This window comes from Scyliorhinus canicula, chromosome 15 (genome assembly GCF_902713615.1).
Source record: "Scyliorhinus canicula chromosome 15, sScyCan1.1, whole genome shotgun sequence".
Taxonomy (NCBI): domain Eukaryota; kingdom Metazoa; phylum Chordata; class Chondrichthyes; order Carcharhiniformes; family Scyliorhinidae; genus Scyliorhinus; species Scyliorhinus canicula.
The window spans coordinates 37,815,434-37,839,127 of NC_052160.1; the positions used below are offsets into that span (position 1 = coordinate 37,815,434).

Here is a 23,694-nt window from a genome sequence, read left to right on the forward strand (position 1 = left end):
AAGGTGCCTATCATGCTAACACTTTCTGCAATAGTCAGTAACCAGGCTGAGCTTGAGTTAAATAATGTTCCTCTGCAACACTCAATCAAACACTGTAAGTAAAGATGCAGCCTGAGTTAAATACAGTGTAAATCTCCCTCCAAGCTGTCAAATATACTCCCAGGACAGGCACAGATTAGATGCAGCATAAAAAAACTTCCTCTACTTTAGCCAAACATTCCCAGAGAAGGTACAAAAAACAACTTTTATTTAATGTAATAAAAATCCCAAGAGTCTTCAGAAAAGTGATAGAAAACACAATTTTATACCGAGCTACATTGGGGTAGATGACCAAAAGCTTGGTCGAAGAAAAGAGTGTTTAGAAAGTGTAGGAGAGAGACCGAGAAATTTCAAACATCGGACCTAGATAGCTGAAGGCACAGAAGCTATTGGTGGAATAGTTCTAATTGGGGATTCTCAAAGAGGCGAGATATCTCGGAATGCTGTGGGGCTGGTGGTGGTTATAGAGATAGGGAGGGGAAACCAGGATAGGGAGGGATTTGAAAAGAAGGATGAGAATGTTAAATATGAAGTGTTGCTAGCCCAGGAACCAATGACGGTCATGGTGCGCAGGGGATCGGTGAATAGGAATGTGGTAGTATGACTAGGGGTATTACGGTACCTGGGAGTGTGAGCTGCCATTGGTGCAGAGGGCTCGCTGCCCATTGGCCCAGGTAGCGTGTTCTCCGTATTCCTATTGGCTAAGAGGGAGGTAGCTCCGCCTACAAGGTGGGGTATAAGAACCCGTGTTCCCCAGCAGCCAGACCATTTCTGTAAGTCTGCTGCCGGGCTTACTTCTTGCTGATTAAAGCCTTTCGTTTCAGACTTCACCTACGCTTCATGTCCATTGATTGTGCATCAAGGACATGGTCTAAGAATACAATGAAACAGATCTGACGAAAGGTCATGGCCTGAAACTCTGTTTCCCCTCCACAGATGCTGCCAAACCTACTGAGTATTTCCAGCATTGTCTGTCTCTATTGGGACTAAGCAAAGTTTTGAATAACTTTAAGAAAGGGGGATCAAGTGATGTGAGCGCGGGAGCGGCTGCGTTGTCGCGAGCTCTGGCTCTGCTTATCATTCAATCTTTATTTTTACCCTTGAGCACATCTATTTTTTTTGTCTTTTTTTTGGTTTATATGGCTGATGCAATGTGCCAAGGGTTGTTGGTCAGTGTTCAGCTTTACTGTCTCGAGTTGAAAGATTTTAATCCTCGTTGATTCATGGCAGCTGGAAGAATGTTTGGGTAGGGGCCTGTTTTTGGTGTAACAGGATTCCTGCCCAGACGGTGTGCTATTCACCAGGGATAATGGCTGCCAGCGATGAAGCTAATCCGTCTGAATGGCTCGACTTTGCAATGTGAGACGTCAAAACCCAGTTTCAGGAGTTGTGAGGTGTCTTGATCATGACAGTGGTGGTGCACGCGCAGGTTCTTGTGACAGAGAGAGCATTGAACTTGGTGGAAGCCCCCCTCCGCATGGTTGGGGTCCTGTTCCATTGCCCGAGCTCCTTCCTGAGGAGTGCGAACCGGAATGAGGGGAAACCGGTGAGGAGCTCTGCTGAACCTGCTGTCTCTGGTGAGATGGTGGAGAGGTTCCCGGCCAAGTTTGAGGAATTCCGATCTGGGGGACAGCCGGCTTAAATTCGATGGAGCACATTTAATCCCAAAATTCGAAGCCTGGGCTCGGGGTGGCCTTCCAACCTCTGGTTCACTGTGGTCCTGTTCCGAATGTCGGCCGAGAGGGGCAGGGACTGCCTGAGCTAGTCAGCCCGCCCGCCCCCCGGCGCCCGCCACTGCGGGAACCTAGGTTGTTGACTGTCTGGGCCCGGTTGCATCAGCAGGCTGGATGTGTTGAAGCTCATGTTCCAATCGTTGAAATCCATAGAAGATCCTGCAGGATACTCGCCGTTTAAAATCCTGCTTTGATGTCCACTTTCTCCGTGCTCCAATGGAGTGGTCACTTATCCTGATCAGTACCTTGTTCCTCAGTTTTGATCCTGGACTTTACTCGTTGTTAATCATGATTGTGTCTGTTAATGTTGTTATTTTATCTGCTTGCAGGGAAGTGAGTTCTTTGGGGGTGATATCTTGCACCACCAATTATCCTATATTAATAAATTGGATATTGTATGCGAGAGTTGTGCACAATTTCTTAATTCTTTTGTATCCTCGGGGAGGGTGAGCAGAGACGGATGAGCAGTGGTGGGTGTGGGTGATAAGGTTAGTTTTGTCCACGCTATGTTCCAGGAAGGTTCTCCTCGTTAGATCTAATCCTTTCCTTTTGGCCGTGCTTATTCTTCTCTAGGCCCAGGGGAACTGTGTTTTATCCGGTTGAGGATGGGGGTTCGTCGAGCTCCTTTTAGGTGGGAGTTGGTCAGTTATCCAGAATTGGGTCTCCCTTTTTGACTGTTCTTCTGCTGTCTGAAATTTTGTGGGTGAGATCGGCCTTAATATCCTTAATAGTTTCGGTGGGTGGTAGGGTGGTCCCTCTTGAGAGGGTTTCTTTAGGTGCTGTGTTTCACACGGGACTGGACGGAACTAGCTTTGGGTGGGGTGCTGTTGGATAGAAAGATCAGTTATTTCATGTGCAGTGGTCATTTTCCTGTTGCTTCTTTGGTGATGGTCCTTCCTTTGGGTGGGCCGTAGGGGGTCCACATTTGGAGAGACGTTGAGATGGGGTCAGTCTGAAGGTGGGGCCCAGTCCTTACCCTTGGTTAATTCCTCCTGAGAGTTAAGCGGGCCCTCGTGGTGGTTTTTTTTTTGGTCGGTTTTGTTTTGTCGTAATATAGTGGATAAATTCTGACAGTTCTTCCTCCTCGTAATGTTTCTTTGGACCAGGTGAGGTGTTAAGAACGTCACTTATATCCTTCTTAGTTTTGATGCCCTTGCGGGCGAGTGGCGGTGATGTTGGAAGGCGGGCCTTGGTGGCACAGACAAATATGGAATGATTTTTGTTGGTTTTTGGGTGGTGGAATCCTTTCCTCGTGATGACGGTCTCAGTGATCGGAGTGGGGAGGGGGCGTGGTGGTGGTGGGGGGCTGTTGGGGGCTGCTCTGCTGGTGTTTGTGGTTCGGTGTTCTGTTTTGTCCTTGGTCCTGGGGTGGGGTAATGGGGTCATAGGAGGTCCAATTCTTCAGTCTTGGCTCTTGTTCTTGCTCGCTTTTTACTTTCTTTGTGGGTGACCATGGTTTGTTAACATGTCTCTGGTACCGGCTCTGGGTCACTGTCTGTGTGGAGTTTGCACATTCTCCCCGTGTCTGCGTGGGTTTCGCCCCCACAACCCAAAAAAAAATGTGCAGAGTAGGTGAATTGGCCACGCTAAATTGCCCCTTAAATTGGAAAAAAATAATTGGGTAATCTAAATTTATAAAAAAAAAAACATGTCTCTGGTTGAGCCCGGTCCTCTCCTTGAATTTGTCTTCATCTTTTGTCATCTCGAATTTGAGGGCCGCTGCCTGTTCCAGTCTAGGTCAGGAGAATAGTTCAAGTTGCACTGTACTGGGGTTCTCGGGCATGATTTTCTTCTTCTGTCACCCTGTTTTAAGCTATGGGTGTCATGTAGATCTAAGTTGATGCCTGTATCCTGTTTGGGTGCAGACAAGTAATTTATTTACATAGATTTACATAGAATTTACAGTGCAGAAGGAGGCCATTTGGCCCATCGAGTCTGCACCGGCTCTTGGAAAGAGCACCCTACCCAAGCCCACAACCCCACCCTATCCCCATAACCCAGTAACCCCACCCAACACTAAGGGCAATTTTGGACACTAAGCGCAATTTAGCATGGCCAATCCACCTAACCTGCACATCTTTGGACTGTGGGAGGAAACCGGAGCACCCAGAGGAAACCCACGCGCACACGGGGAGAACGTGCACAGACAGTGACCCAAGCCGAGAATCGAACCTGGAACCCTGGAGCTGTGAAGCAATTGTGCTGACCACAATGCTACTGTGCTGCCCATAAATTTATCTGTGAGGGGATGTGGTATTACCATAACGATCAGCAGTGCAAGGGTTAATGTAGTGTCGGGAGTAGCCACTAGAGAGAGCTACAGTTACATAACTATAAGGCTAGACCTTAGGGGAGACCTGTATGCAGGAGATAGCTAGTGAAGGTCAGAAGAACAAATAGTGCAACTAAATTTAGATTATAGTTTATACAAGTAGTGAGATTAGCAGTAGATGAGTGTGGTTAGATGTTATTGATCAACTGTGTATTCTTAAGGACTATGTGTTGAATCCTAGTTAGTGGTGTAAATAAAATCATAGCTTTGTTTAAGTTAAAGCTATTTTGTGGTCTTTGTGAACACTACGCCAACCATCCTGAAATAAACAACACAAAGAACACCACAGGGGGAACCTATTGGGGATTCTGTCCCTGATTCATCTAACCTTACTGTTCCTATTGCTGTGATAACTGTTGTTCTGGGCCGTACCTGTTGCACATTGACATCTGTAGCTGTCTTTTTGCTTATGTTTGTTTTGTGCGAATTTGTATAAGAATTTGAAAAACTCTAATAATCAGACGTTTTTACAAAAATTTAAGCAGGATGGATAGAATGTGGGAAGCCATGCAGGAGTACAGTGGAATGCTCACATGTAGAGTTAACAAAGGATGAGTGTTTCAGCAGCAGCTGACCTGCGTGGGGTCAGGTGATGTTATGGAGGTGGAAATAGGCATTCCTGGTGGTGGCATGTATAAATGGCTGGAAGCTCCTCTCAAGGCCAAGTTTTCAGTCAGTCTGGCTCGAGTTTAGACAGAGATCAATGTTCGGGATGGAGTCAATAGCTCGGGAACGGAGTTTGGGGCGGGGCCAAAAACAATGGCTTCAATCTTCCCAATGTTTAACTGGAAGAAATTTCTGCTCATCCCGTACTGGATGGTGGACAACGGGTCTGATAAATTAGCAGCAGTGGAGGAGTCGAGAGCGAGGTGGGGGTTAGTTCGAGCTGCGTGCTGTCTGCGTACATGTGAAATCTAACACTGTTCTTTCTGGATGTCACCGAGGGGCAGCGAGTAGATGAGAAGTAGGAGGGGCCCAAGGATAGATCCTTGGGTGGAACACCAGAGGTAATGGTGTGGGAACAAGAAGAGAAGCCATGGCAACCCATGTTCTGGCTACAATTAGATCATTAAAAAGAGACCGTGAGAGAGGAGGACCTCCCAGCTGGAAGACTGTGAGAGGGGAGGACCTCCCAGCTGGAAGACTGTGAGAGGGGAGGACCTCCCAGCTGGAAGACTGTGAGAGAGGAGGACCTCCCAGCTGGAAGACTGTGAGAGGGGAGGACCTCCCAGCTGGAAGACTGTGAGAGGAGAGGACCTCCCAGCTGGAAGACTGTGAGAGGGGAGGACCTCCCAGCTGGAAGACTGTGAGAGAGGAGGACCTCCCAGCTGGAAGACTGTGAGAGAGGAGGACCTCCCAGCTGGAAGACTGTGAGAGAGGAGGACCTCCCAGCTGGAAGACTGTGAGAGAGGAGGACCTCCCAGCTGGAAGACTGTGAGAGAGGAGGACCTCCCAGCTGGAAGACTGTGAGAGGGGAGGACCTCCCAGCTGGAAGACTGTGAGAGGAGAGGACCTCCCAGCTGGAAGACTGTGAGAGAGGGAGGAGACCTCCCAGCTGGAAGACTGTGAGAGGGAGGAACCCTCCCACTGGAAGACGGTGAGAGAGGAGACCTCCCAGCTGGAAGACTGTGAGAGAGGAGGACCTCCCAGCTGGAAGACTGTGGAGAGAGGTAGGATCCTCCCCAGCTGGAAGACTGTGAGAGGGGGGACCTCCCAGCTGGAAGACTGTGAGGGGGAGGACCCTCCCAGCTGGAAGACTGTGAGAGGGGAGGACCTCCCAGCTGGAAGACTGTGAAGGCGAGGACCTCCCATCTGGAAGACTGTGAGAGAGGAGGACCTCCCAGCTGGAAGACTGTGAGAGAGGAGGACCTCCCAGCTGGAAGACTGTGAGAGAGGAGGACCTCCCAGCTGGAAGACTGTGAGAGAGGAGGACCTCCCAGCTGGAAGACTGTGAGAGAGGAGGACCTCCCAGCTGGAAGACTGTGAGAGAGGAGGACCTCCCAGCTGGAAGACTGTGAGAGAGGAGGACCTCCCAGCTGGAAGACTGTGAGAGAGGAGGACCTCCCAGCTGGAAGACTGTGAGAGAGGAGGACCTCCCAGCTGGAAGACTGTGAGAGAGGACGACCTCCCAGCTGGAAGACTGTGAAAGGGGTTGGACGCAGGGAGTGTGGAAGACTGCAGAAAGGTTGATAAGGATAAGGAGAATAGTTTACCTTTGTCACAGTTCCACAGAATGTTATTTGTGACTTTGATCACCAAGGCAGGGATGGAAACTTGGGGGGACTGAAGAATGGAGTACAGGAAAGATTGGTATGGAAGTTGGAGCAGGGATGATAGTTTAGGAGAACGCGGGTTGATTTTTATTCTCGGAGAGGGATGATGATGTTCATACAGCAAGGGTTAGATATTGGGTGAAACTCCCTGTACATTGTCCCATCAATCACTCCGAGGGCAGGTACAACATGGGTTAGATACAGAGTAAAGCTTTCTCTACACTGTTGCATTAATTTCTCCCAGAGCCAGTAGGTAAAGCTAAACTCCCTCACAGGAAATAGAGTGAGGAAGCTTTCAGTCCGGGTTGGATTTGAGCACAGGCCCTAAGAGAGACAGCGTTTAAGACCGATCGGACCTACTTCTGGCCTATCTGTATTGAGCTGTTACTGAAACCTGCATTGTATGTGATCTATTCTTATCTTACTATATTTATCTCAGTGAACTTTGATTTTTGACACTTACCTGTTGAGATTCTCCCTCACTAGCCACTCGCTCAGGATAATTAGATTGTCATCCAGGAACTTCATAAGAGGAGAGACAGCCTGCAAACCACACAGGGAACAGTTGTTTAAAGAATGGATTTAATTCACACAGTTAAGTGGAGTTCTCCGTTCCTGAGGCTAAATGCCGGCGACAACAAAGGCTCCGCGGTGTCTCACGACGGGAAAATCGTCACGAAACCCTCACCATTTCCGCTACCGGTGAGGGGCTAGCACCGGCGCCACGTGAAACAACCGTGGATCGTGTGGAAAATCACTGGGTCCCGTGCCGCACATACGCAGGGCTGACAAGCTGCAGCCGTGCACACCTACACCCCCACCGCTCACACTGGTAAACATGGTTCCGGCTTTGCTGGACTGCGTACCCACCCACCCCGAACCCACAGCCTACCCCCTGGCCATCTCCCACCACTCCCCCCAGCCTTAGCAGATATCCCCCAGCCAGCAGCACGGATCCCGGCCTAGCGTGGCAGTGCTGGACACTGCCTGCGTGCCGGCACGCCAGGCTCCTGACCGCTGGGACCACAGGCGGCCCGTGCCGTCGGGCACAGGGCACATCGGAGGTGGAGCATCGCGGGTGGGCCGGCTAGTGACGTGCCAACTCCGTTGCGACTGTGCGGGCTGATAATGCCGATTTGGAGGGGGCGGAGCATCGCAAACCGGCATCAAATCGGCGGCTGCCCCAATTCCAGTGTCGGAAGCCATTTTCTGCCCGATCGCTGTTCCCGATTTCGGTGTCAGGTTACAGAGAATTCCGCCTGGCCCAGCCCTTCCCTTTTTAAATTCTCTGAGGCCTTGCTAGAGATTTGGTGCATCTCAGCACCATTGATTGCCGCTTAAAGAGCTGGGTGGATGTACGAGAAGGGAATGGCCTCAGCTGGAGTGTGTCTCTTCTGTGATGAGCTCCCAAATATTTCTGCGTGAAATAGTCTCCAAGACACCTACATCATCGGGCTGGATGGAGTCTGGTGATAGGCTGATGTGCTGAATGTATTTTCGCAAGTCAGGGACCATCTGTAAAAAACCAAACACAGGAAACAGTTTAGTATTGGACTGGGGTTTGAGGTTGCACACATCCCTCATCAAACAGTCTTGTTTCCCCTGGAAGTCAGTCACAGCTTGGTTTGTGGCCACTTCTGCAGGAAAATGATCCCAATAAAGCAAACTGATCTCAGCAAAAACTGGTCCCCAACAGGGCAAGTAGATCCCCCAGCTAGAACATACCATTATCCATCAAACCAAACTGATCCCCAACAAAACAAACTGATCCACGCCAAACCAAACTAATCCCCAGCAAAGCAAATGGATCCCCACCAAACAAAATGGGTCCCCACCAAACAATTTGGGTCCCCACCGAACAAAATGGATCCCTACCAAACAAAATGGATGTGGTGAATGTAATTCACACTGTAATATATATGATACCATATTATTGTAAGCGCAGTTGCGTTGCCCGACCACTAGGGGGAGTAGCACTGGGAATGCATAGGAGTTTGTACAGGGCTCCACCCTTGGCTCCGCCCACGGCTCCTCCCCCTGGACTGCTGTATAAAGATCAATGCCCAGAGCCAGCCGACCAGTTCATCCAGGGTTCATCGTGTTACAGGCTGGCTCTGTTGTAAGTAGATTAAAACCACTGTTCATATCTTAAAGCACGTGTCTCGTGAATTGATGGTCTCATCAATTTAATCTACTTAAGAAACAGTAAGGAACAATCATGGAATCAGCCCTCAAGGCTGAGCGATTGGAACTCGACCCACAGGATGCAGAGGCAAAAGAAATCTTTTTGCATTGGCTCCGATGTTTTAAAGCCTACCTGGCTGATGCAAGCACAGCTGAAACGATGGAGGAGCAGAAACTTAGCCTTCTGCATGCGAGGGTAAGCCACAGAATTTCCACTCATATACTGAAGCCCTAGCGCTACTCGACAAAATGTATGTGAGGCCTGTAAATGAGGTCCATGCGCGACACGTGTTTACTACTCGCTGCCAGCGGCCTATGGAATCACTCGAAGAATTCCTCAGAGAACTAAAAACTCTATCTCGGGACTGTAACTATCAGGCTGTAACTGCTGCAGAGCATAGAGAACTTGCTATCCGCGATGTCTTTGTTGCAGGCCTGATATCAAATTACGTGCGCCAGCGACTGCTGGAAAAGGGGGCCCAAAATCTTGAAGATACTGTTGAACTTGCTACGACTATGGAGGTCTCATTTTGCAACCTCACCTCGTTCCCCGCGGACCCCGCGACCCCGTCATGGCCCCCCGACCAGCGAATCCCCCAGGCCTGCGCTGCGTAGCCACCCAGCCACAATGCTGCCCCAGCCTGCCACTTTTGTGGCCAGCCCCAGCACCCGCGGCAGCACTGCCCGGCCCGCAGCGTGACTTGCAGCAGCTGCAGGCGAAAAGGACACTATGCCAGAGTGTGCCTGGCGAAGAAAGCCCCAGCCTCTAACCCTCCCATGGCTCAAAGCACTCGGTCCCCGAATTCACAGGCCCGCAGGCTCCAAAATGCTGCAGCCTGTATGCCGACTCCGCCCCCACCCAACATGTGCGACTCATGGGGGCGGCCATCTTGGCAATCCTCCTCCATGCGGCCGGCCATGTGCGGCTCATGGGGGCGGCCAACTTGGTAATCCTCCTCCATGCGGCCAGCCATGTGCGACTCATGGGGGCGGCCATCTTGGGATCCATCCCCTCCAAACTCTGAAACTTACCTCGACGACTACGAACTCAGAGAGCAGTCATCACAGGGCCACTCGAGCACAGCTGATCGAACCGCCAACTACCTGCAACTCAGTGCAGTCACACTGGACCAATCGCGCCCAAAGCACCTCCGCAACTCGATGGCGACGGTGCAAATCAACGGGTACAGCACGCCGTGCCTTTTCAACTCCGGAGCACTGAAAGCTTCATACATCCAGATCTGGTAAGATGCTGTTCGCTCCCCGTTTTCCCTGTGCGGCAAACTATCTCCCTCGCTTCGGGCTCCCACTCTGTTCAGATCCAAGGGCGCACCGCCGCGACTCTCACAATCCAAGGCGCTAGCTATTCTAACTTCCAACTCTACGTCCTGCCCGAACTCTGTGCCCCACTCTTATTGGGACTCGATTTTCAATGTAATCTCAAGAGTCTCACCCTCAGTTTCGGCGGACCCCTACCCCCACTCACTATCTGCAGCCTAGCCACGTTGCGAATCCCCCCCCCCCCCCCCCCCCCCCATCCTCTCTTTGCCAACCTCACCCCGGACTGTAAACCCGTAGCCACTCGCAGCAGGCGATACAGCCTGCAGGATAGGGTGTTTATCCGATTGGAGATCCAAAGGCTCCTCGGTGAGGGGATCATAGAGGGCAGCAACAGCCCTGGAGAGCTCAGGTGGTGGTCATCAAGACCGGGGAAAAATTCTGCATGGTCGTAGACTATAATCAGACCATTAATAGGTTTACGCTCCTCGACGCGTACCCACTCCCCAGGATTGCAGACATGGTTAACCAGATCGCCCAGTATCGAATTTGTTCCACGGTGGATCTGAAGTCTGCATACCACCAGCTCCCAATCCGCCCGGAGGACCGCCACTACACGGCATTCGAGGCCGATGGCCGCCTCTTCCATTTCCTCCGGGTTCCCTTCGGCGTCACAAATGGGGTTTCGGTGTTCCAACGAGCAATGGACCGAATGTTGGACCAGTACGGGCTGCGGGCCACGTTCCCGTATTTGGATAACGTTACCATCTGCGGCTATGACCAGCAGGACCACGACGCCAACCTCTACCGTTTTCTCCAGACGGCTCAGAAACTAAATCTAACATATAACAAGGAGAAATGCGTTTTCCGCACGACCAGACTAGCCATCCTCGGCTATGTCGTGGAAAACGGAGTCCTGGGCCCCGACCCGGACCGTACGCGACCTCTTAGAACTCCCCTCCCCCATTGCCCCAAGGCCCTCAAATGGTGCTTGCGATTTTTTTCCTATTACGCCCAGTGGGTCCCTCAATATACGGACAAAGCCCGCCCACTCTTTAAGGCCACACTATTTCCCCTGTCTGCTGAGGCGCGCCAGGCCTTCAACTGCATCAAGGACATCGCCAAAGCGGCCATGCAGGTGGTGGTTGAATCCACTCCCTTTCAGGTTGAGAGCGATGCCTCAGAGGTAGCTCTTGCAGCCACATTAAATCAGGCAGGGAGACCAGTCGCATTCTTCTCCCGAACCCTCTCTGCTTCGGAACTCCGACACTCGGCAGTCGAAATGGAAGCACAAGCCATTGTGGAGGCTATCCGTCACTGGAGGCACTAGCTCGCAGGTAGGAGGTTCACCCTCATCACCGACCAAAGATCGGTTGCCTTCATGTTCGACAATTCGCAAAGGGGCAAAATTAAAAACGATAAAATTCTGCGGTGGAGGATCAAACTCTCCACCAATAGCTACGATATTAAGTATCGACCGGGGAAGCTCAACGAGCCTCCGGATGCCCTATCCCGCGGGACGTGCGCCAGCGCACAGAGCGACCGCCTAAATGTCATCCACAACGACCTCTGCCACCCGGGGGTCACCCGGCTCGCCCATTACATCAAAGCCCAAAATCTGCCTTTCTCCACTGAGGAGGTAAAAGCTGTCACCAGAGACTGCCCAATCTGTGCGGAGTGCAAACCGCACTTCTATAGACCAGACAGGGCCCACCTGGTAAAGGCTTCTAGGCCCTTTGAACGCCTCGCGATCGATTTCAAAGGCCACTCCCCTCAACTAACAGGAACGTTTACTTCCTAAACGTTATAGACGAGTTCTCCCGTTTCCCATTCGCTATCCCATGCCCCGATATGACCTCCCACACAGTCATTAGGGCCCTGCATAGTATCTTCACCCTGTTTGGTTTCCCCAGCTACGTACACAGCGACCGGGGTTCGTCCTTCATGAGCGACGAGCTGCGTCAGAACCTGCTCGACAAGGGCATCGCCTCGAGCAGGACTACCAGCTACAACCCCAGGGGGAACGGGCAGGTGGAGAGGGAGAATGCGACGGACTGGAAGACCGTCCTACTGACCCTCCGGTCCAGGAATCTCCCAGTATCCCATGTCCTTCCAGACGCGCTCCACGCTATTAGGTCCCTCTTATGCACCGCGTCCAATCTGACCCCTCACGAGCGGCTCTTTATTTTTTCCAGGGGCACTACCACAGAGGTCACACTCCCGGCATGGCTGAAGACACCAGGCCCTGTACTCCTCAGGAAGCACTTCAGGGCGCACAAAACTGACCCCCTTGTAGAGAAGGTGTGCCTGCTTCACTCAAACCTCTAGTACGCCTTCGTAGAGTTCCCTTACGGCCGTCAGGACACCGTATCCCTCCGGGACCTAGCACCCGCAGGATCCAGCAGCCTCACTATCACTGCAGAGGTACCCCTCACTCTACACCCCACCCAGCCGCCCCCTCGTGCTCCTGAGCCCATTAGCTCGCTACAATTGTTTCGCGCACCCACACTGGCTAGCTCCGCGCCCCCAGTCGAACCAGACGGGTATGGAGCTTGGATGCAATTGCCCCCGGAGTCTGCCATCGTACCCCAACCCAGAACACCCATCCAGCCACCACAAGAGGCTGCAACCCCGGTGCTCCGCAGATCGCAGCGGATGACTCGACCACCGGACAGACTCAATTTGTGAACCCCCCCCCCCCCCCCCCCCCCCCCCCCTCCGGACTTGATTTTTTTGTAGGGGGTGAATGTGGTGAATGTAATTCACACTGTAATACATATGATACCATATTATTATAAGCGCGGTTGCGTTGCCCGACCACTAGGGGGAGTAGCACTGGGAATGCATAGGAGTTTGTACAGGGCTCCACCTTGGCTCCGCTCACGGCTCCTCCCCCTGGACTACTGTATATAGATCGATGCCCAGAGCCAGCCGACCAGTTCATCCAGTGTTCATTGTGTTACAGGCTGGCTCTGTTGTAAGTAGATTAAAACCACTGTTCATATCTTAAAGCACGTGCCTCGTGAATTGATGGTCTCATCAATGGATCCCCACCAAACAAAATGGATCCTCAGCAAAGCAAATTGATCCCAGCAAAGAAAACTGACCCTAGCAAAGGAAACGGATCCCAGTGAAGAATATGGATCCCAGCGAAGAAAATAGATCCCAGCATAAGAAATTGATCCCCATCAGAAGCAGGGCCCAGATCTCCCTGTCGCTTGCCATTTTAACTCTCAGGTCCATATATCCGTCCTTGGCCTGCTGCAATATTCCAGTGAAGCCCAACGCAAACTGCCGGAGCAGCACATCATCTTCCGATTAGTCACGTTACAGCCTTCCGGATTTAATATTGAGTCCAACAACTACCGACTGAGAACTCTTTCCTCCATCTGTTTCCCATTTTTATTTCTATCAATTTACTTTCATTTATTCCATTGATCCATTTCGACTCCCCCCTCCCCCCGATTTTCTCCCTCGACCCCATCCCATCTGAGCCATCTGTTCCCTGTTCCAGGAAGTCCTTTGACACACTGCTCTTACCCCATGTTCTGCCATTAACACATTCTGATCTCTTAATGTGCCACTATCAGCACCCTCCTTAGTCATTATCTCCACCATTTACATTCCCTTTTTGTCCATGACATCTTTGTCAATCTCCACCTATCGCTGGCCCTCTATCCAGCCCCACTGCTTCAGCAACTGTCTCCTCACCACAACTGTGTAAATCTGATCCTATTTCCAGTTCTTTCCAGCTTTGATAAAGAGTCGCTCAGACTCAAAACGTGAGCTCCGTCCTCTCGCCACAGGTGCTGTCAGACCTGCTGAGATTGGCCAGCATTTCACGTTTTAGTTTCAGATTCCAGCATCTGCGGTAATTTGCTTTTATCCCACCAAACAAAACCGATCTCCACCAAATTAATCTGATCCCCAGCGAAGCAAAACGATCTCTACCAGAGCAAATAGACCCCCCCCCCGCGATCTCCCGCCCCCCCCCGATCTCTCCCCCCCCCAATCTCCTCCCCCCCCCCCCCCTCCCCCCCCCCCCCCACCTCCAACCCCACTGGAGCAAATAGTTTGCCCATCACAATAGAGTTTGCATTTTGTTATCGTGCGCTCACCCATCAGTACATTCTGTGCTAATTACCTTCTCCACAAGCTGGTTGATCATATAGTTAGACTGTCGCTGCATGCCTGCGTCGATGCTTTGCAGCTGGGTGCCCAATGCTCTTTGCACTTGCTGCTTTCCTTCCTGCCCACACAGTTGCTCCAGGGAAGCCTCCACTCCCTGCCAGTCTAGTTCCTTTGGCAAATTCCAGGTGTATGTGTGCACATGCTCGATGTTATTCAGGGCAATGCACAGCTGAGGAGGGAGGAGAAAAACAGTCACAGGGAGGAAGAAAGAGCTCGAAGATGGCAGAAAATCTTGTCGATCAGATAGAAGGAGAAAAGGGCGTGAGTGTGGCCACAGACATGACCCTAGAATGTCTGCCATTCATGTCCATCTTCCAAGGGATGTGAAGAATTTTAGCGAGAGCAGGCAGGAAAAGTTTGCAATCTTTTGTTTTCCCTTTGTTCTGAAGGTGACAGACTTTATGAATTTGAATGCAACAACACAGCTGACAGCGAAGAACCTTAATCAGTCACATTCCCAAGATACGGGTTGAACAGAACTGCATTGTTTTTATTAGTATTTAATCTTAAATCCAAACAAATGTTTATCAACTGCTGAAAGAAGTGTTTTTCCAAAAGAGGGAGATTATTGTGGAAAGAGACAATGTCGGTTCAAAGTACTAAAAATTGAATTTGAACACAAAACATATCAGAGATTTCAATTTGCCCACTCCTTGGTTCAACAGGGTTCAACGGGACAAGGGAAGAGCAACCAATCCGCTTGCAGGAAGTAGGAGCAATTTAAATATTTAAATGAGTCTGGTGGCCTCCGATTTAATCTGTTTTATGGGGTTAGCCCTGACCAGTCATGGGTGGGATTCTCCCATTCGGCAGCAGAGTGTCCACGCCGTCGCGTTTCACGACGGCGTGAATGGGCCGCTGGGAGTACCGCTTCTGGCCCCAACGGGGGCCAGCACAGCGCTGGCGATGTTAATAGAATCATAAAATTTGCAGTGCAGGAGGAGGCCATTCGGCCCATTGAATCTGCACCGGCTCTTGGAAAGAGCACCCTATCCAAGGTCAACACCTCCACCCTATCCCCATAACCCAGTAACCCCACCCAACACTAAGGGCAATTTTGGACACTAAGGGCAATTTATCATGGCCAATCCACCTAACCTGCAGATCTTTGGACTGTGGGAGGAAACCGGAGCACCCGGAGGAAACCCACGCGCACACGGGGAGGATGTGCAGACTCCGCACAGACAGTGACCCAAGCCGGAATCGAACCTGGGACCCTGGAGCTGTGAAGCGATTGTGCTATCCACAATGCTGCCGTGCTGCCCCAGGTTCACGCTGCTCCAGCCTCCCATCCCGGCGCGAATTGTGCGACGTGCCAACCCGCACATGCGAAGTGGCACCGGCGTCAACGAGGACATGTGCAGTGGCGCTGGCGCCAACCTGCGCATGTGCGGTGGCCTTCCTCAATGTGCCGTCCCCAACGCAACATGGCGCGTGATTACAGGGGCCGGCGCGTAAGAAAATAGGCCGGGGAGCGAGAGGCCGGCCCGCCAATTGGTGGGCCCTGATCGCTGGCCGGAGGCCCCCCCCCCCCCACAGGCGGCCCCCCGGCCCGGCGTGCAGAGTTCCCACCGGCTGCGACCAGGTGTGGGTGTGCCTTTTTAGAGCAGCCGCTCAGCCCATCTGGCCTGAAGAATCGGCAGCCCGGCTGCGTAGAGCGGCCCGCGACCGGCAACGCGCCAAACGCGCTGGCGCCAATGGCACCAATTCTCCACTGTTCGGATAATCGCGTGCCGGCATCAGGGCGCCGTGGAGAACCCCGCCCCTTGTTTCCCAGGCCTCAGGCCTCTGATTGAATTTTACATGGTTAATCCAGGCTAGTCCTGTTTCCCAGGCCTCATCCATCTGATTGAACCTGTTTTACAGGGTTAATCCAGGCCAGTCCTGTTTCCCAGGCCTCATCCATCTGATTGAACCTGTTTTACAGGGTTAATCCAGGCCAGTCGTGTTTCCCAGGCCGCAGGCCTCTGATTGAACTTTACATGGTTAATCCAGGCCAGTCCTGTTTCCCAGGCCTCATCCATCTGATTGAACCTGTTTTACAGGGTTAATCCAGGCCAGTCGTGTTTCCCAGGCCGCAGGCCTCTGATTGAACCTGTTTTACAGGGTTAATCCAGGCCAGTCGTGTTTCCCAGGCCGCAGGCCTCTGATTGAACCTGTTTTATGGAGTTAATACAGGCCAGTCCTGTTTCCCAGGCCTCATCCATCTGATTGAACCTGTTTTACAGGGTTAATCCAGGCCAGTCGTGTTTCCCAGGCCGCAGGCCTCTGATTGAACTTTACGGAATTAATCCAGGCCACTCCTGTTTCCAGGCCTCAGGCCTCCGATTGTACTTTACGGAAGTAATCCAGGCCAGTCATGTTTCCCAGGCCTCCGGCCTCTGACTGAACCTGTTTTATGGGGTTAATCCAGGCCAGTCGTGTTTCCCAGGCCGCAGGCCTCTGATTGAACTTTACGGAATTAATCCAGGCCAGTCCTGTTTCCAGGCCTCAGGCCTCCGATTGTACTTTACGGAAGTAATCCAGGCCAGTCATGTTTCCCAGGCCTCCGGCCTCTGACTGAACCTGTTTTATGGGGTTAATCCAGGCCAGTCGTGTTTCCCAGGCCTCCGGCCTCTGACTGAACCTGTTTTATGGGGTTAATCCAGGCCAGTCGTGTTTCCCAGACTTTAGGCCTATGACTGAATCTGTATTATGGTGTTAATCCAGGCCAGTCCTGTTTCCAGGCCTCAGGCCTCTGGTTGTACTTTACGGAAGTAATCCAGGCCAGTCATGTTTCCCAGGCCTCCGGCCTCTGACTGAACCTGTTTTATGGAGTTAATCCAGGCCAGTCGTGTTTCCCAGGCCTCGGGTACCCCAGCAGCTGATGGGAGGTGAGGATGGCTTTGAGACAAAGGTCAGTGCCTTTGAAGAGCATTACTTTGAAGAATGCTTACCCCTTGTTGTGTTCTGTGTTGTAACTGTTGTAATGATATACACAGAACATATAGTTGTTTAACTATAAAGATTATTTGTTTATAAACACATGGGAAAGATAACTAAGGAACTACAATACAGATGATGGCTACTAAATGAAATAAGTGAATTCTCCTGGAGCTACTCTAAGTACAACTATCCTCTTGTACATCTTACTACCAACTGCTGGGTGTGTTGAGTCATGTGATGGATCACTATCGCCACCAGCTGGTTCGAGGTCACATTACTAAGTATACGCAGAACTGTGCACAGGCATATCACCATACCCCTAACTCCCCGCACTGCCCCAACCACACAGATGCCCCTGGGTTTGAGGCTCGGCCTTCCACCAGATCAGAACCCCCAACTAGACCTGAGATGAGACTTCCCCCGGAACAGAGCCCCTCCCCGCCATAGTGGTTATAGATCGGACCTTGAGACCAATCTGCTCTGGAATCCTCTCTATCCAATCAGAAGGTATCTATCAATCAGGCTGACTGAGTAGGGATTTTGTCAATGGATGCACATTGTGGAGTTAACACTCTACTATGTGCAGGGGACTCTGCTTCCCTATGTAACTCTCATCTATAAAAGTCCCACATATAAAATGGAAGAATTTTCTTTGACTTAATTTGTTTGTTAGTACAGCAGTGTTATGATCCAATGAGGTCCCTTGAGTTGGAGTTTAATCCTCACTTTGGGCATTGATGTCACGGGCAGCCTGTCTATCCCCAGACTGGATCCATTGCAAATGTGATGTGAGAAAAGAATATTTTCACACAAATGTTTTTGGGTCTGGAATGCACCGCCCGGAAGTGTGGCGGAGGAGGATCCATTTGAGGCATTCAAGAAGGCATTAGATGATTATTTGAGTAGAGGGTGTGGGGAAAAGGCAGGGGAATGGCATAAAGTCACGATGCTCATTTGGAGAGCCGGTGCAGACACGATGGGCCAAATGGCCTCCGGAACAATTCAGTGAAACAAGAGAACAAGAGACTTCACCATAAGCAGCCGAACAGAGCAGATCCAGAACTATACCCAGAGCCCAGGACGGACACTATAGGTGGTTACTCTGCATCATCAGTGCAAAACTAACAGTGAATGGAAAGCATTTGACTCACTGAGATTTATACAATGGGCGTGAATGGGAAGGAGTTTGACTCATTGGGTTTCTATGTGGAAATATTAACCATATGATATCCAACATGAAAGATGAACCCCATCTGGTCGTGGTGCCTCCTGTTCTCAAGAATTCCTCAGAACTCACCTGTTGTGTAATTTTCTTCTGATCATCTGCCTTTCGTCTCACCATTTCCGAGTACATCACGGCTGCATTACAAATATCCTGGAAGAAACCATGGAAATATCAACTGGTCCTGAGAATACACACCACAGGACACAAAGTGGTTACTGCAATTACAGGCAGCATGGTTACACAGTGGTTTGCACTGCGGCCTCACAGCGCCAGGGATCAGGGTTCATTTCTGGCCTTGGGGGACTGTCTGTGTGGAGTGTGTACGCTCTCCCCATGTCTGTGTGGGTTTCCTCCAGAGGTTAGGTGGATTGGCCATGCTAAATTTCCCCTTAGTGTCCAAAGATTAGGTGGGATTATGGGGATAGGCCAGGGATTGGGCCTAGGTAGGGTGCTCTTTCGGAGGATCGGTGCAGACTTGATGGGCAGAATGGCCTCCTCTGCACTGTAGGGATTCTATGATACTCCCAACAACCACACAAGTACAGCACACAGGAATACAACTTCAATCAGCAATACATTGAACAGCAGCAACTTGGATATATATAGTACGTCAAACACAGAAAATATCCCTGCCCCCTTATGCTGGAGGAGAAAGAAGTACTGAAACGAAAGAAGGCAGGAGTCCCTGCAGTGACAATTGCTCCCTGGTCATGTATAGCCAGGGATGGGACACACTAAAGGGCTATGAAATGGATATACAACAAAGACTCACTTTAAAGTCAAGACCTATTGAAATAAAACGTGACAGGGCCCAACACCTGAGCTATTCCCGAGCCATGTTGATTTTGCTCTCTAACCGGAAACTCCGGACTAGTGAAACAATAGTCATAGTGGCCTGCCCTCTGACCACCACTCATTCCTAAGCCTTTCCATTCCAGTTCGATGGTACATATTGAGGGAGACACTAGAACAGGGCCAATATGCGGTGTAGTTGAGGCTCCCTCAGGAAACCGCACCCTGGCAGGAACCTGCGGTAATCATAGAGGTTGTGCTCATACTCACGTCAGTGATTTTTGTTACAAAGACAAAGGCTCCCATGGGGTCAGGCCAGGCCAGCTGCAGCCAGAAGCTCTTGATCTGAGTGAAACAGGTCACTACATCGACAGCCGAGCTGCTATGTTTAGACAAGGCGTCAACAGGAGCGAGCTGGGGAGAAAAGCACAAACATTCACCGCCATTGTCAATCAAGAAAGCAACACGCAACGTGAAATTCTCTCTCAGAGATACCCCATTGAGGGAAAAGGCCATTCAGCTTTCCACAGTCCATGTGAAATCTCCCCATCACAAAATCCAATCACCCTTTGCGTACAAATGTTTCTCTTGATTTACTGATCCAAGTCTTCTGCTGTGCCCCCTCAATGTACCATATGCTGGCACAGTTACAATACAATTACTTGACCACAGTTGAATAGAAGAGGACATCATGGGTCTGTAACTTTGTCACCATGTCTGACTAGGGTCATTTACCTGATCCACCATCACTGCCTTTGTAATACGTTCACATGACTTTTCATAAACGATTTGGAGCCACTTGTTAATGGACATCTGAAACCAATCGTGGAAATTTGTGAGTGCCAGAGGTTTTGAGTCCCTATAGAGGGTGGAAAAACAAATCAGATTTAGAGTCTTGGTGGGATCCAGTGTGATGGACCACTCCCTGTCCACGAGATCCAGTGTGATAGACCACTCCCTGTCCACAGGATCCAGTGTGATCACTCCCTGTCCACAGGATCCAGTGTGATAAACCACTCCCTTCCCACAGGATCCAGTGTGATAGACCACTCCCTGTCCATAGGATCCAGTGTGATAGACCACTCCCTATCCACAGATCCAGTGTGATCACTCCCTGACCACAGGATCCAGTGTGATCACACCCTGTCCACAGGATCCAGTGTGATAGACCATTCCCTATCCACAGATCCAGTGTGATCACTCCCTGTCCACAGGATCCAGTGTGATAGACCACTCCCTGTCCACAGAATCCAGTGTGATAGACCACTCCCTGTCCACAGGATCCAGTGTGATAGACCACTCCCTGTCCACATGATCCAGTGTGATCACTCCCTGTCCATAGGATCCAGTGTGATAGACCACTCCCTGTCCACATGATCCAGTGTGATAGGCCACTCCCTGTCCACAGGATCCAGTGTGATAGACCACTCCCTGTCCAGAGAATCCAACGTGACTCTGGTGTTAAAATTCTGGGCACTGCATTTTGGGGGAGTGTCAGTGGGCGCAGAAGAGAAATACCAAAATAGTACAGGAGATGTGGCACTTCAGTTATTTGCAGTTATTGGGAGGTTTATTGGCGTCGGTTTCAATAAAGCAGAGAAGGGCAAGTGGATATTTGATGCAGATGTCCAAAATGATGAATAGTTTTGAAAGAGTAAATAAAGAAGGGCTCTTTCCCGTGGCAGAAAGGACAGCGAGCAGGGGGCATGAAATTCAGTGATTAGCAAGTAACATTCAAAAAGGAATCGGATAAACACTCGGAAGGGAAAATTATGCCATGGTTATGGGGAAAAGAGCAGGGGAGTGGGATAATTGGATAGATCTCCCAGAGAATTGGTACAGGCACAAAAGACGGAATGTGCTGAATGATTCTATCCTCTGATCAGGCAAATCCAGTGTGACGGTTTCACAATCCAGGTCATTGTACAAAGATTACCCTTATCATCACTAAGCTCCACACAAATCCTTCCAGTCCCGAGACTTGACTTCTGAGACTGGAGGTACTGACCTCTGACCTCTGCATCATCAGTACCACTGTCCGTTGCTCTCTCCCTCGCTACATAACTCACCATTTCAGCCTCACCTTCTGACACTCCCTGGAATTCCTGCTCAGTCTGACTTCTTAACCCCATTAAGTAGTTGCAGCTTCTGTTGACTCACTTTAATGGAATCAGTTGCTTGAACTGTTTCAGTTCTTTGAGGGACAGATACAGCTCAAACAGCGTCTCCCCCATCTGCTGGGACATTTTCGACCTCTCTTCTTCCATGGCAGCACCCAACTCCTCCATCAGTGACACAACATCATCGGCGACCTGCACCAAGCAGATAGTTTTAAGGAAACACTTAGTACCATTAACCTATTTATCTTGGGTGGGATGGGGAGTGGGGGGGAAGGAGGGGAGAAGTTCCCATCTTCCTCATGATAATCAGGTGGTCTTGCGCACTGTCCTGGGTTAGGGTCTTCTCCACTCTTTCCAGGACTTTGAGGGATCTGCAACGATGAAGGGGTCAATCAGCAACTGAGCTATTCTAATGAAGGGTTTGTAGTGAGGAACCACAGTGAAGCTGGTCACTCAGACTGGTGGGTGAGGTTGGGGTGGGCAGCAGTCCCCACATGTTACTCCAGAGGTGCTGAACAGAGTGGCCAGGCAGCTAGTATGAAGTGAAATGCCGAAGTCTTCTCTCTTAGAAAGTGGGAAGGGCAGAAAACAAACCCCTCAGCCATCCTGACAGCCAGCTCCCGAGAGGTTCCAGGGGCCCAAGATCATCCAGTCAGCCAGGAAACCCAAAATAAGCTGGTGGGGAAATGGACAAGTGGCAAATGGGAGGTGGGAGGGTGGCCGATGGGGAGGGACTGAGATGGGAGTGGAGAAGGAGAAGGATTGAAAGATGGGAGTATAGGAGGGAAGGGAGAGAGAAGGGAGAAAGAGATTGGGAAAGGAGGGAGAGGGAGTTAGGGAGGGGATGGAGGGAGAGGCCAGAACAATGGAGAGAGGGAGAAGAGAGGCCGAGAGAAATGGAGGGAGGGAGGGCAAAAAAAAAATCAACACTGAGAACTAAACTGAGACAAGTTAAAACCGGAGTCAGAGTCAAATAAACTGAGACAACATTTATTTTCCAAGTTGTGGAGCTCTTGACTAAATACAAGTCTTTCTCCCTCGGGAAGTTCAGAGTCTCACACACATGGAGGGAACTTGGAGTCTCTGGGGATTAATGTCCCTGGGTGGGTCAGGGGCTTAGAGTCTCACATGGGAATATCAGAGCTTCATACACGGTGGAGCAGCTCAGACTTGCTCACACATTGGGCGGGGTGAGGGGGGGGGGGGGGGGGGGTGGAGTTGTAGTTTCTGGGCCTGGGAGGATCTAGCATATGGGGTTGGATGGAGGGGCCAGATATGCTCTGAGTACTCACAGCCTCACACCATCTCCTTACCAGTTTCTCCAGTTGTTGGTAGGTGATGCTGCAGTAATCAATCTTCACAACACTGGGAAAAGACAGAAATTATTCCAAGTATGAAAAGCCCTTGCTCAGTACAATTACTCCACCCGACAGGGACACAACCTGCAGAATTTATTGCCATGACCTCTTGTGCCCGACATCACCACTGAAAAGGCATCTCTCCGTGCGTTGGAGATGCAGGCATGGGGGTGGGGGAACACCATCTAAAGCTGAGCTCCGTTACCCATTGCATCAAAACACAATCATTTGTGCAGTCAGAAATGCTTGCCATGTTCCACAAAAGTTGCCTCTGTCCCATAAGGCTGTTGAGGGACTCATTGGGGATAGTGCAGAGGGAACTTTATTCGGGACCTATCCTGTCCCGTACCTGTCCTGGCTGTGTCAATCAAACACACGGGGCGCAATTTAACGAAAAAGGTTCAGAGTGTCATTTCGGGCACGATTTCCTGGATGTTTCCTGATGGCCGCACCAGCAAGATCACGACCCGTATCTAACGTCGCATAGTGCCGAAAATCGGCCCCCACAAGCTTCACGCCGGTATTGGCTGTCCCACCAGCTGATTCGCCAGACACGCACACCCAGCACCTCCCCGCTAACAAGGGGGAGCTGCTTTTAAACGCTCGCTCACCAGGGTTCGTGAAGAGAGCAGTGGGTGCCATTCTGGTTCTGAATATCCACGCGTTGATAGTAGGGGTGACTGGAACATAGTCTGGAGCCGAGGGCGGACAGGTCCCAGGCATACTCTCTGACCCAGTCGGTGGGGGGGTGGGTGGGTGGGGGGGGGGGGGGGGGGGGGGGGGGGGTGCACCGGGGAGGCCTCACAGTCGGTGGGATGCGAGATTCTGACGGTGATGGTGAGAGAGGAGGTGAATCTTGTTTCAGGCTAAGGTGGATACGGAGGAGAGGGAGGAATGCCAATGAGTGATAGAAGAGATTTTGGAGGTGGATGGGAGGCATTGGGGGGGCCCGGAACTGGGTCTCCTGGCAAAGAGGAAGGAGTTGCAGGCGAAGTTTGACCTATTGTCCACAGTTGATAAGGGCAAGGGGGGCTTCTCAAGGGTGAGGGGGGTAAGGGGAGAAGGCAGGGCGTATGTTGGCAGGTCAGCTCCGGATGGAGGCCGCAGCGAGGGAGATAGTTCGGGCGTGGGACAGGACGGGGGAGTTGGCGCTGACTCTGGAACAGATTAATAGGGTGTTTGAGGAGTTCTATATGGACTTGTATAAGTCGGAGCCACCAGAAGAGGAGCGGCAGATGAGGGAG

At 51.0% G+C, this 23,694-nt stretch overlaps 1 protein-coding gene across 1 annotated transcript in view; it reads right to left on the bottom strand.

Annotated features, from left to right (window-relative positions):
- Positions 1 to 23,694, bottom strand: part of baiap3 (BAI1 associated protein 3) — a 148,956-nt gene that overhangs the window by 27,188 nt on the left and 98,074 nt on the right. Inside the window, 8 exon segments of the mRNA XM_038819325.1 lie at positions 6,841 to 6,920; positions 7,824 to 7,892; positions 13,984 to 14,199; positions 18,253 to 18,330; positions 19,243 to 19,386; positions 19,708 to 19,831; positions 21,133 to 21,284; positions 22,406 to 22,457. Of these exon segments, the coding sequence (XP_038675253.1) occupies positions 6,841 to 6,920; positions 7,824 to 7,892; positions 13,984 to 14,199; positions 18,253 to 18,330; positions 19,243 to 19,386; positions 19,708 to 19,831; positions 21,133 to 21,284; positions 22,406 to 22,457 (915 nt within the window).